Consider the following 13,422-nt stretch of genomic DNA (forward strand, 5'->3'; position numbering starts at 1 on the left):
TCCTTTAGGTATTCCAGTTATGCTTGTGTTGGACCCACTTTATCTGTATTTCCTCTTGACTCTCCTTTGATATGCTTTGACTCTTCAGTTCTACTCTCTTTTCTCAATATTCTCCTGTATGTCCTTTATTGTGTGCATTTAACATACCTATTGCCTTTTATACTGATACTAAATTGGCCTTCATTTGCATTGTGGCTTTATTTTTCTCTCTGTCTCATATCTGACCTATAAGTAATGTTTTAGCTGTTATTGTCTCATTATATGGTTTTTATTCTCAAATTTAATAGGGGGTTTACTTGATTAATTTTGGTAATATTTTATAGTAACTTTGTGCTGGTAAGTGATTATTATCTGTTTTTTGTTTTTCATATTCATTTCATTTTCAAACAGGTGTTACGGCTCCCCAGGGCTCTGTGGGTTTGTAGTCTTCCTGGCAGTTCTTCCCTGCTGTGTCTCTTACTTTTCTTATCTAATTTGGACTTATGTGAAACAAAGATGAAAACCTTGCCTTTGTTCTTCAGAAATCCTTCAGACATGTTGAAGAGACTTGCACAGTTATTTGCAAATAGGGTTTACAACTGCTTTCTCTGGTTCAAGGTGTATGTGGTGGGGGAATTAGAGGCAGAGAGTGTGGGGAGAAGGTGGAAGGTTGAAGGAAGGAGAGAGGTTGGGGAAGAGTTCAGGAACAGGCTGTTGCCTACTCAAGACCTAAATTGCAATAGGTAGAGAGTAGAACAGTTGCTAAGAAAAATATTTTTAAAAGCTTTACTATAATTATAAAGTTGCCTATTCTTGATTGGGCATTTGTTTAGTTGTTGTAAACTTTTGACTGTTTTCCAGAGCTCCTACAGAGTTTACTCAGACAGTTTCTGGTTGTTTTTTGATGTTTCTGGGGGCAGAAGGAGAACTTGGAGGTTTCCAGCCTGTCATTCTGCTATCATCACCTGCACCATAAGACTTTAATTAAATAAATCTATGTATCTATACTGTTTTTGCAACTTCTTCTGTTTTCTGTATAATTTTCCAGGTCAGTTGTTTCCTTTCCATTATTCCTCATGAATGCATAATAATATGAAAGTTAAATGGGCTTAGATTTTGGAACGCGTCATCACTTTATCTGTTGTTGGGAAGTCCTGGCAGAGGAAGAGGAGGTGCCAATGGGAGAGGCTGCGCATGTGTTAGAAGTGAACACAGGAGAATACTCATACAATAGGATCCAGAAGCACCCTCTATATAATATTGGATTGAAGAAATTTTCTCTTGTGATGTGAGAGCCTGGGAGCTAGGAAGATAAATGATCACTCATGAAGAAAAAGGAACTGATGTGATTAAGAGCAGGACAAGTTGAATGATGAGAGGAGCCATACCCTGAATTTTCATTTCCCATTCATAGAGGTCAAACCTGGCCATGCCACACCAGAGGGGTAATGTGGAAACATCTCTTCCAAGTACCAGGGACCCAGCTTCATCCGTTTCCATGAGAGCCTTAGGGTGTGGCAAGGTGGGAATTTCCATTCTTGTTTTGCCTTACACTTCAAGAAATCAGCATATGATTTTTGTACCTGAGTCTTTGGATTCTTAATTTGAGAACCTCTAGTATGTTCAATTTTTCCATGTTGTGAAGATTGTTTGGATTCACATCCACATACATACAGCTACTCACATTTGTGCTGTTTCCTCAGTACACATTTCTAGAGGATAATTGCAGTTCAGAAGTACAAACACTTTAATTTCTCTTGATATACGTTGTCAGGCAAATTTCTTGATCATGAAGCTAATTCCAAGAAAAAATCAAATATTTATCCCTTTTTTAAATGTCCTTTTGATCTGATAGGCCAGAAATATATTTCCCCAACTGATAATTTAGGGTTCAATGCTGGGAGGTGTAGTGAAGTGGTCTTAGAGGCGAGGTAAGTGAGGCCAAGCCATTTCTGCCTGGTACAGGCAATAAAAAGCAGAGTATACAGTGATGGAGGACCAGGTTCTTCCCATTTGACTTGCCAAAAATTTAAACAAAATCTTATCCAAGAAGGAAATCTCGTGTCAGGACACCAAACTGTAGGCTTTTGTGTCTCTTTCAAGGAAGAGACTGAGGTTTATGGGGACTGGGAGTATCTTTAATATGTGAATAGGCATTGTCCATTGAAAAAAACCTCAAGAAGAACTGGTGACAAATCAAAGACATAAAACAATGCATTATGTAATAAAAATGCTTTATTTAGCAATTGGAAGAAAGCAAAGGGAAGAGGGAACTTCACAGAGATACAGATTCTACGTTGGAGAACAAGTCACTTGTGCTTTCAGGACCACTGCAAGGAAGGAGGAACCCAACACTGGGAAATTGGGGAATTCCTGGTTACCTGGAGGCAAGTGGGATATTGCCCTGTTCTAGAGTAGGACCCAGGTAATGTTTCAGTAATGAAAATGTGGAGAAGTAATTCCTTATAATGCTCAGCCTCATATACCAAATAATGGAGGCAAGAGATACTATTTTGGTAACAAAGTGCAGCCCCACTTGTGTTATATAATGGTGTAACTCAGAGGTTGATCTCCTATGGTGAGCAATGTATGCTCAGGTGGGGCAGGGATAGGCAGTGAGGAGACACCAAGGCACGCAGAGACTTGAGCTCAAACTCAGAAAATAAGAGAAATCAGAGACAGGGGAGGAGAAGTAGCCTCGGAGAGGGCAATGCAGCTGTAGACTTGGACAACATGGGACCAGAGCCGATGGCAGGACTTAGTGCTTGTAGCTCTTCCTGCTGGAGGATGAGGTGGTGGTGTATCTGATGGTGGAACTGCTGCCTCCGGAGGAGCTGAAGCCACCCCCCACGCCTCGGCCACTGCTGGAACTGAAGCCACCTCCAAGGCCGTGGCCGCTGCCATAGGAGTAGCCGCTGCCTCCACCCAGGCCTGAGCCACTGCCCATACCGCTGGCACCGCCAAAGCCACCAGCGCCGCCATAGCCGCCGGAGACGGTGGACTGCACCACAGCTGTGGACGGGAGACAGACAGGGACACACGAGACACGGTGAGCTCTTCCTGCCAGCCTGAGTCCAGCCAGAAGAGCACAAGGGCAAGGGAGGGAGGCAAGCAAAGGTACTTACAGATGTTGACTTGTCCAACGCCTTCTCCACTCAGCCTAGGAAGGGGGAAAACACAGGGAGCATGAGACCTCAGAGCCACCAGTGGACCAGAGTGGGAAGCGTCAGTGTGAGGCTAGCCCACGGGGAAGCCGCCTTCCAAATGGTCCTGAGAGCAGCCACTGTGGCCATAACTAGAGGGCCTTCAGCTCGGGCTCCTGCCAGCCTTCCTGCACATGGATCCAGATGTTGGAGGGGCCTGTGTGAGGTACCCACCTGCACTCCTCGCCCTCCAGCAGCTTCCTGTACGTGGCGATCTCCACGTCCAGGGCCAGCTTGGTGTTCATGAGCTCCTGGTACTCCTTCAGCAGCCGGGCCATGTCCTGCTTGGCCTTCTGCAGGGCGTCCTCCAGCCCAGCCAGCTTGTTCTTGGCGTCCTTGAGGGCCATCTCTCCACGCTGCTCAGCATCAGCGATGGCGGACTGCAGGTTGGCGCACTAGAGGAGGGACATAGGCAGAATGGACTGGCAATTCAGTCCTCCAGAGATCAACCAGGCTGCTGCTTTCTAGCGAGGTAGAGTTCCAGAGCCCGGGTGTCACGGAAAAGAACATCTGCCTTTTTTGCCCCGTCTTTTTCTGTTCTGCACAAATTATCCAGTCTGGGTGCACATGAGAAAACCTGTGCCCTTTTTTAATGACCCTGGACTACACTGGACGAAACACCAGCAGATTTAGAAGAAACGGACCTACTCGCTTGTTTCGAGTGCTGTCTCCATAGCCAGACCAGGAGCTTTTGTGCTGAGCTCATGTGGATGCCACACTAACTTATACAAAATTAGGAGCGTCCTCCCTTAAGGACGTGCATTTCACATCTAGCTGCTGAGATCTGGGCATCCTCACTCCTAAGGGATTCTAAGGCGCTTGGGCAACACTGATCATCATCATAGGTCGTTGCTCAACTTACTTTTTCAAGTGAATCTTGGGCAGATTTGGAACAAGAAGTGCCCCTCTGCCCGCCTCCCCTTTTCTTTCCTGACTGGTTTCTGGTATTCCTAAACCAATCCTTCTCCTTCAGCAATGTCTTTTAAAGGCCACGAGACTACCTTTTTACAGTCTGACTAACTGGGATTGTTCCTGTCACCTGACGGTATCATTGTCTGGTGTTGGCATCTGTGTGTCCTAACCTGTGGGACCTCACTAAGGCTGGGAGCTGCGTGTCCTCCTCTCTCTGCTGTTCCCTCAATTCCCAGCATTTCCCAAGTGGCGGCTGCTGACCAGCTGGTGGTGTAGCAAGGAAAGGATGCTTTTCTTCTCCAGAGGCCCCCACCGTACCTGCTTCTTGACATGGTCGATCTCAGATCTCAGCCTCTGGATCATGCGGTTGATCTCGGCAATCTCCTGCTTGGTGTTGCGCAGGTCGTCCCCGTGTCTGCCTGCTGAGACCTGCAGTTCCTCGTACTGGAGTCCAAAGAGAGAGCAGGTGGTGTATATGGGCTTTCAGATGCCAATGGTGATTTGACCTCTGAGTCAGGCATTTCACACCCTTGGACCTAGTGGCTTCTCCCCAGGGGGCTTTAGGGAAGGTTGATGTGGCAAGGTCATTGATCACAGGCCCTCTTTGACGAGACCGCTGATAGCCTGTCCAGTTGGGACCAACTGGTTCTGTGTCATGTTTCTGAGAGCCAGCATCAGGGTGGAGACAAAAGCAAAGATCACTAGGTCCTTAGCTATGCAGCTGGCGTCCTGCACCTGGGTTCTTTGACTTACTGAACTTGGACATAAAGTCTGCAAATGCCGACTGTATGAGAGCAGGGGAGCCATCCTACGAGAGAACATCGGCTTCCCCGCAGCAGACTTCCCAGCAAAGGATGTAGCCTTGCTGGTGTTGAGGGCGTGGACACGGGCACTCCTGGGCAGCTGCCAACTCAAGACTCACCTTGCTCTGGTACCAGGACTCAGCCTCAGCCCGGCTCCTCTGGGCAATCTCCTCATATTGGGCTTTGACTTCAGCGATGATGCTGTCCAGGTCCAGGTTACGGTTGTTGTCCATGGACAGGACCACGGAAGTGTCGGAGACGTGGGTCTGCATCTGAGACAGTTCCTGCAGAGCACAGGAGAGTCAGATCATCTCTTGCTGTGGCGTTCACAGTGGTATCCAACCCCAAGCTCTTCCACCCCCCGCACTGTCCCATCACAGCAAATGCAAGAGGACTGAGATGCTTACTGCGTCATACAAGGCTCTGGTGAAGTTGATCTCATCTGTGAGAGCATCTACCTTGGCTTGCAGTTCAACCTTATTCATGTAGGCAGCGTCCACGTCCTGGGGCACAAGGCAACAACGTGGAGTCAGCTGAGCCCCCCTTCCCAGTCTGAACCCCCTTAGCCTCCCCGTGGGCGCCCTCTTGGATGTGTGCGGGGACCCAGAGTCCTCTCCCTCTCCGCGGAACACGGCCCCCTGGTGTCCACCTGCTCACCTTCTTCAGGGTGACAAATTCGTTCTCTGCTGCCGTGCGCTTGTTGATCTCATCTTCGTATCTAGAGTGAGAACGGGGTGGGGGACGCTGGGCCAGTGGCCAGGACGGTCCCGCAGAAGCAGCCTGACATCCCAGCTTCCATGAAGCAGATATATCCAACTTGAGCCTTCCCGCCACTGAGCCCCAGAAATGATTTCCTGTGTTCCCTAAAGTTTTTGTGTCTTTTCTCTCCCCGTCTATCTCTATGGCCCTTTTGTTGCTTTGGGGTTGTTTTGAGGCCCTAATTGTGATTCTCGTTGCCATGGACCTGTTTCCCTATGGGACCATGTCCACCTCCGGGCCAGAGCAGCTGGCGGTCTTCACGTGCGCATTTCAAGAACGGAGCCCTCCATGCCCTTGAACTCACTTGTTCTTGAAGTCCTCCACTGTGTCCTGCATGCTCCTCAGCTCCGAGTCCAGGCGGCCCCTCTCCCCCAGGATGCTGTCCAGCTGTCTCCTGAGGTTGTTGATGTACTGCTCAAACAGGGGCTCCAGGTTCTGCCTCACGGTCTTGGTGCCCTGCTCCTGGAGCAGAGTCCACTTGGTGTCCAGGACCTTGTTCTGTTGCTCCAGGAAGCGCACCTGGAGGAAGACAAGGTGGTCATTTGCCAGAGAAAACAAGGGAGAAAGAGACATGAGCTGTCCCCTGGATGTCACCCAGGTCCTGGGCTGCCTCAGAGCATGTACGGAGGATGAGGCTGACAATGCTGTGACCTATTTCCTTCCCACTCCAGCAATCCTAGTGTGAGATTCCTCCAGTGGACCCCTGGGGTCGTCTCACTACGACGCTGTGCAGCCTATCAGTGACATTCCACAGTCTTCTCTCTTTATTGAAAAGCACCATCACACTTTTCCCCGTTCCATCACACGAAGTGTATTAAAAATCAGACCTCAGTTAAAGGAATGTTAAATATGCAGAATGTGACGATTAAATCCAACTCAGTAATGATTGGCTTCCGACTCCTTCTGCTTTGGTACCCGGTTCTCCTCTACAACGAATGCCCTGATGGTCATGCTCTGGTTCTGCACAGTTAGTATTTCTATGGATATAGAAATATTTCTGAGTCTTTTTCTTCTAATCCAAGCAGAATCCTTTTCTTTTCTTTTTTCTATCACTCTTTTTCCTCATGCCCGGAGCCCTAGAGCAGATTTCCACCTGCAGTATCTTTAATCTCTTGGAATCTTCAGAAGGTCAACCTAACCCATTCCGTTCTCTCACTGCCTTAATTTGCTTCCCACTTCCCCCAAGTAGAGTATCCTTCCCTGCTGGGCTGAGGGACATTTAAGGGACCCGGGGCATTTAGATGATGTCCATCACCTCTGCCTGCTGTGAACATGGAGCCCAAGCGGCACCCCGGGGAGAGCTGGTCTCCCTCCCTCCTGAGTGTCCCCCGGGTTGGACATTCATTGGTTGTCTAGTCTGGGGGCCCTGAATGCCCAGTGGAGGCAGGTGCTCCTGGCTCACCTTGTCGATGAAGGAGGCGAACTTGTTGTTGAGGGTCTTGATCTGCTCGCGCTCCTCCGTCCTCACCCTCTGGATGGTGGGGTCGATTTGCAGGTTCAGGGGAGTGAGGAGATTCTGGTTGACGGTGACCTCCTGGATGCCTCCGGGGGGGCACACGGGGAAGCCAGAGCCCCCGTAGCCACCGGCAAAGCCAGCTCCACCACCGAGACCGAAGCCACCACCAGCTGCACCCCCAAAGCCAAATCCGCTGGCAGCTCCACCTCCATAGGCAAAGCCACCTCCAACTCTGCCACCATATCCGCCGCTGATGGCACAGCTGCCGCCTCCGATGGAGATCCTCTTGGAGCCGCCCAGGCCATAGAGGCTCCTGCTGCCAAAGCCAGCTCTGCCACACGCTCCGCCAAGGCCACCACTGCCCCTGGAGCGGGACACGGAGACGCTGCTGAAGCCCGAGCGGCAGACCCCGGGGACTCTGGCCGAGCTGGCGCTGAAGCCCCGGTGGCTGATGCTTTGGCTCCTCATGGTGGATCTGCTAGACATGCTTCGTGAGGAGGAGGAGGCTGAAGAAGGCGCGAGAGGCTGGAGGGTAGAGCTGAGAGGAGCAGATCTGTGAGATGAGCCTCCCGGCAGCGGTTTATATAGGGTGAAAATGGGCTGGGCCCGTCCTGGAAGGTGAGCTTGCAGATTGGGAAGGGCTGGGCTTTACAGACACTGATGTAACATCTGGATTATTAAAAAAGTTATGAAATATGAAGATTGCATTTTTGGCTTCCTTTAGTCAGGGAAAAATTACTCCTGTCTCTCAGCTTTGACTTGATCTTAGTACAATGAGACTATTCTCAATTCACTGAGCTTGGAGTTAGTCACTGTCTCGAACAAAGGATCGGCATGTTATGCTTGTACATCAGAAGGTACTAAGGCTCTCGTCTCCACCTGTGTTGGACCCAGCAGAGACAGGGGATTGAAATAATATATTGCATATGCTGTCATTAAAAATTTCATCTTTTTCATAATTAAAAAGTTAAATATGACTTTTTCCCTTTTATCTAAAACTTCACCCACGTAAAGGAGTAAGGTCACATGTAATCGGTCCCCATGTTCTTATCTCCCAGTTTTATGAAAGTCATTGTCTCATGGCCAGGTACTGCTCCATATTCCCACAGTATTTCCTTAGCAATTGTAAATTATTTGAACACAAATACCAGAGATCTAATTGTCTCTGTGGCACATAATTCTACATGTATGAGTCAATGAGAGACTCTTTTTTTTTTAAAAAAAAGTATTTATTTATTCATGAGAGACACAGAGATAGGCTGAGATAAGGCGGAGGAAGAAGCAGGCTCCCTGCAGTCAGCCCAATGCAGAACTTGATCCCAGGATCATGACCTGAGCCAAAGGCAGACACTGAACCACTGAGCCACCCGGGCATCCCTATATGAGACACTCTTTAAAAAAATAACTAAAATATCATTTTTATTATTCCCCCAAATTTATATATTCATTAATATCGACAAATATCGATTCAATCTTCAAATATTCATGTTAGTATTATTCATGCAGTATATCTTGGCTGTCCAAGTCAAGATCCAAATAAGTTCTACACATATTGTATGTGGATGATATGTCTTTTAGGTCACACAGCTTTCAAATTTTTTGAGTCATTAGATCCTCCTTCCTAATTTTCCTGTAATTTATCTGTTAAAGAAATCAGGTTATTTTTTCCCAGACAGATTACTTTCTTGGATTTTTCTAATCGCATATTCATTGTGTCTCGTTTAACATCTCATTGTACCTCCTGTATATCCCATAAAGTGATAGTTAAAGCTACAAACTTAATATGCTTTATGAACATTCCAGATGCAGATGGAGTAGACTCCCTACTGATATATTGAATGTTATTACTCACAGTCGTTTGTATGTTTAAAAGTTGAGGAAGGAATAGATGTTCGAGGAACAAAATACATGCTCCAGGCTGTTGCCCAGCCGATCAATTCCCATATATGGGTGCAAGCAATATTTCCCTTTCCTGTGTGTCTTTGTAGTAATCTCACTTGGACGTGGTTCTGTGTTTTTTCCTGGCACATACGTGATGTGTGTGTTGTGCATGTTTATGAGAGAGACTGAGAGAGAGATGGAGAGAGATATTGGGTGGGACTGTATATGTACAGAGGGAGTTCATATTGTTAAAAAGCATTATTTTATGCATATTTATTTATTTTTTTAAAGACTTTATTTATTTTTATTTATTTTTTAATATTTTTTTAAATTTTTCATTTATTTATGATAGTCACACAGAGAGAGAGAGAGGCAGAGACATAGGCAGAGGGAGAAACAGGCTCCATGCACCAGGAGCCCGATGTGGGATTCGATCCCGGGTCTCCAGGATCGCGCCCTGGGCCAAAGGCAGGCGCCAAACCTCTGCGCCACCCAGGGATCCCTTTTATGCATATTTATGTATATATAAAACCCACCTATATATTCTCTTTTCAGTTACACCTGCGTTGAATTTTTTGGTGTTTTCTCTTCATTCTCCGTGCTGGCTGCTTCCTGCCTGCTTGGTCCTCTTCCCTCTGTCTGCCTCCCCTTCCGAGTCCATTACTGCGCCTTCAGCAAGGCCTGGGCCTCCTTGCCTGTTTCCAGCTTGGCCTATATTTCTATGATGGCTGTCTTGTTTCTTTGCTCCTTTTCTGAGCTCTACAAGCTCACATTTTCTTTTTTATTATCCCATCCAATTGCCTCTTCATGCTCTTATTTTATTTTGGTGTCTATTTCGTTAAGTTTTGGGTAATATTTTATTGGAACTTTTTTCTGTTGAGTGTTTTTCACGTGTCTCTTGTTTTTCTCATTCTCTGTGGTTTTTAACATAAGGTATCTTTTGTGGGTCCTGGAATAGTTCCTTTCTGACCAGTGCTCATCTTTTTTTTTTTTTTTTTTTTCCAGTGCTCATCTTTGAGTGAGGTCAGACCCTCCTGGGCTTGCCATTTGCAAGGTGTCTTCTGGGAGGGGGCCAGAGCCATATCCAGGCTAATAGGGATTCTCATTATGACAACCAGCCTCGTGAATAATTCCTTTAAGCTTTCATTCAGACAAGCCAACAAAGGTCACTGGAGAGTGGCTCACAATTCATTCTCAGGCTTCTTTGCTTCACCAACACAATGCTGCCAATAGGCCTCAGCTGATTCCTTATTCAGCATTGCCTTTACAGTTTCTAGAAACTTCATGACAAATGGGGTCCTGCCTCTGGCCCACACGCCCAGTTCTGACTGTTGCAAGCAAGGGATTCCTGGATTTGCCCCTGATGAAGTGTCCTTTACAGTGAATTGGCAGGAGCTCAGTGAGTCAGCAGCGGCTGGCATGCGGGAAAACCTGTGTTAGCTTTGTTTGCTGTTCCCATGTGGTTACCGTGTTGTTTGGTTTTGATTTGTCAGTTTGTTCTAGGTGCTCTTCACTGAGATGTGTAGCTGTGACCATCTTCCCTCTGAGTTTTCTTAACAGCCGTGCTTGTGTGTCTTAGAGAATGTTCCTCTTCTTCTTATTCTTTTTTTTTTTTTAAATGGGATTTTAAGTTTTTTTTCATTTTGGTGGTTGAGGTGAGGATGGAGTTTCCCTTTATATTTCTTATTCTTCTTGTCATTTTCAGGTAATTTCTGGAAGGGGAAAGACCTTCCTTTCATCTGCTAGGTTCCATTCAGAAGTCTTCTGTTCACATATTTTTTTTTTTCAAAGATTTTGACTTATTTATTCACGAGAGACACACAGAGAGAGGTAGAGACATAGGCAGAGGGAGAAGCAGGCTCCCCGGGGGGAGGGACTCTATCCTAGGACCCCTCTCTCACACTTCATAAAAACAATTTTATTCAGTGCAGATGTCCTTGCCCTCAGGGTCACCTGACAGTTTTCAACAAGACACCATCATATTTGCCATCCGTAGAAATTTAATCCTGAATGAAAAGCTCTCCTCAGTGTGACAATTTACTTAATTGCTTAAATAAAATTTGTGTCATTGAACATTTCGAGCAGATACAATCACAGAGAGTAGCATATAAACCACCAGGTACCCATCACTCAGCGTAAACAATTATCAATGCTTTCTCATTATTGTCTCATCTAACCCCCCTTCTTTTTATATCTGAGTCCTCTACTACTTTTGTGGAAATAACTTAAAGGAAATCCAGACATCAAGGCATTTAACTCATAGATATTTGCAGGCAGGTCTAAGGAATGACAACTTTTTAATCCAACTGCGTAACAATACCATAGCTTTCTTAAGCAACAGTCCTTTTAAAATGACATCTAATACCCACTTATATTTGAATTTCTCTGATTATCTCAAACATGTCTTTATCCTGGTTCACTGGAAGCAACATCCTAACCAGGTTCATATATTGCATTTGACTGCCGTGTGTCTTCAGGTTCCTTTATTTGGTAACAAACTCCTTCCTTTTCTTTCATATGCCATTGATTTGTAGAGAAATTACTTTTCCTGTGGAATGTCTACATTCTGGATTTGGCTCACCGTTTCCTGTTGGTGTCGTGTAACTTCTAGCCCTAGTGTTCCTGCATACTAGTAGTGGTACTGGAGTTAATTACATTTATTTCCATGGTGTCAGGCAAGATTAGTACTAGCCGTGCTCTGTACTCCTGATCTCATCAGATCATGACATACACAATACTAGCTGGTCGATTTTTAGTGATATTAAGGCTAATCAGGGGACTTCTGTGGTTCAGTCATATCACTTCATTGAAAAGTACACAATAAAATTTCACCTAAGATCGTGGCATTCACTGATCACTTCCTAGACTCAGTACTTCATGAGCAGTTGCAAAATGGCAATTTTCTGATTTTATCATCTTGCCTCTGCATTGATTAGCCAGGACTCATATATAAAGAAGGACTCTTCAGGTTTACTCTTTAGGTAAACTAATAGTAAATTCACCCATGAGAGTCAAAATAAGTACTTGATTCTCTTTTTTGTTTATTTTTTTTTACATTTTTTATGACAGTACAAGAATAATCATGTAATGTCACACTTTATCAAAGGTATAAATCCTATTGCATCCAGCAACATCACAATACTTCTTTTGCTGTAACACTGTGTTAATGTTTACTTTTTTTAAAAAAATATTTTATTTATTTATTCATGATAGACAGAGAGAGAGAGAGAGAGAGGCAGAGACACAGGCAGAGGGAGAAGCAGGCTCCATGCAGAGAGCCCGACACAGGACTCGACCCCGGGTCTCCAGGATCACTCCCTGGGCTGAAGGCAGCGCTAAACCGCTGAGCCACCTGGCCTGCCCAATTCTTTCTCTTTTAAAATCACTTTCTAAAAAAAAAATAAAATAAAATAAAAAAAAATAAAATCACTTTCTAGTGGCCTCTGGGAAGCTCGATCAATTAAATTTCTGCCTTCAGCTCAGGTCATGATTCCGAGGTCCTGGGATTGGGGTCCCCCCACCCCAATCAGGCTCCCTGCTCAACAGGGAGTCTCCGTCTCCCTTTCCATCTGCCCCACACCCTGCTCAAGCTCTCTCTCTCTCTCAAATAGATAAATAAAATCCTTTTTTAAAAATCACTTTTTAGACCAATGGATTGGAAATCTGGCAATTTCCAAAGGTAACCAAGGAGGTTTTTAGTTTAGTCACTCATTTTGTTTTAATTTTTGGTATAATTATAAATTCACAGTTTAAAAAATATAGATTTGATATATTTTAGTCCATTGCAGCCATTAGTTCTTTGGGTGCTTAAAAGTGTCCCATTTTAGGCCAGTGGGAGTTTTTCAGATCGGCTTCTGTATCCTTTTGACGAGACTCACTCGGTTTCAATAGCGCCCTTGTTTTCTGAGATAAGGTGTCTCCAGCGTACCTTGTACTTACCTTGCAACAGACATGGAATCAGGCATTTTGGCAAACAGCTCTGGCTCCTTTTATTGGGAAATAATATTCATACACTAGAATTTCGATGATAAGAGCACTCACCGGTACTGGGTTGTCTCTGCTTTGAAATCTTTTCAATGGACAGAACTACAAAAGATGTAAGAAGATATTTAAAAACAAATCAAAAGTTTGTAGTAATATTTTCAATTCAAACAAGGTTGCAGGATGATTTTATACCCATATTTATTGTTTCTCTCACTGAAATCTTGGCCCTGAATGACATAAACATATTATTTATTTGCTTTATCCTGCACCATACCTATGGTAGTCTCAAAATCACAATATCAATGTTACTATTAAAAATAAGTCCACTGAATGCACTTTGTGATTTCTCTGGGGCTACTTTCTCCAAGTATATGAAGAAAAACAAATTAGGAAAAGGGGATGGAAAGAGAGAAAGAGGTGAAAGAAAACTTTCATGAACATTCAG

General features: G+C 45.2%; 1 protein-coding gene across 1 annotated transcript; it reads right to left on the minus strand.

The window, feature by feature from the left end:
• Nucleotides 1-2,230: 2,230 nt before the first annotated feature.
• Nucleotides 2,231-7,598, minus strand: LOC121480005 (keratin, type II cytoskeletal 6A). Its single transcript, XM_041736219.1, has 9 exons — nucleotides 7,059-7,598; nucleotides 5,961-6,175; nucleotides 5,555-5,615; nucleotides 5,305-5,400; nucleotides 5,017-5,181; nucleotides 4,413-4,538; nucleotides 3,357-3,577; nucleotides 3,105-3,139; nucleotides 2,231-2,991 (listed from the first exon to the last, which is right to left on the minus strand). The coding sequence occupies exons 1-9, from the start codon at nucleotides 7,596-7,598 to the stop codon at nucleotides 2,738-2,740; spliced, it is 1,713 nt and encodes a 570-aa protein (XP_041592153.1). The 3' UTR covers nucleotides 2,231-2,737.
• Between the last annotated feature and the right edge of the window lie 5,824 nt (nucleotides 7,599-13,422).

The sequence above is a fragment of the Vulpes lagopus genome, chromosome 21 (assembly GCF_018345385.1).
Source record: "Vulpes lagopus strain Blue_001 chromosome 21, ASM1834538v1, whole genome shotgun sequence".
In the NCBI taxonomy this organism is placed as follows: Eukaryota; Metazoa; Chordata; class Mammalia; order Carnivora; family Canidae; genus Vulpes; species Vulpes lagopus.

What these genes read in the sequence shown, in the direction of transcription:
- LOC121480005 (XM_041736219.1), bottom strand. Translation starts at nt 7,598, where the DNA reads ATGTCTAGCAGATCCACCATGAGGAGCCAAAGCATCAGCCACCGGGGC. An exon ending in TCGCCTCCTTCATCGACAAG is followed by an intron (nt 6,176 to 7,058) that starts GTGAGCCAGGAG and finishes GTCTTCCTCCAG; the next exon opens with GTGCGCTTCCTGGAGCAACA. An exon ending in CCAGAGCCTTGTATGACGCA is followed by an intron (nt 5,182 to 5,304) that starts GTAAGCATCTCA and finishes TGTGCTCTGCAG; the next exon opens with GAACTGTCTCAGATGCAGAC.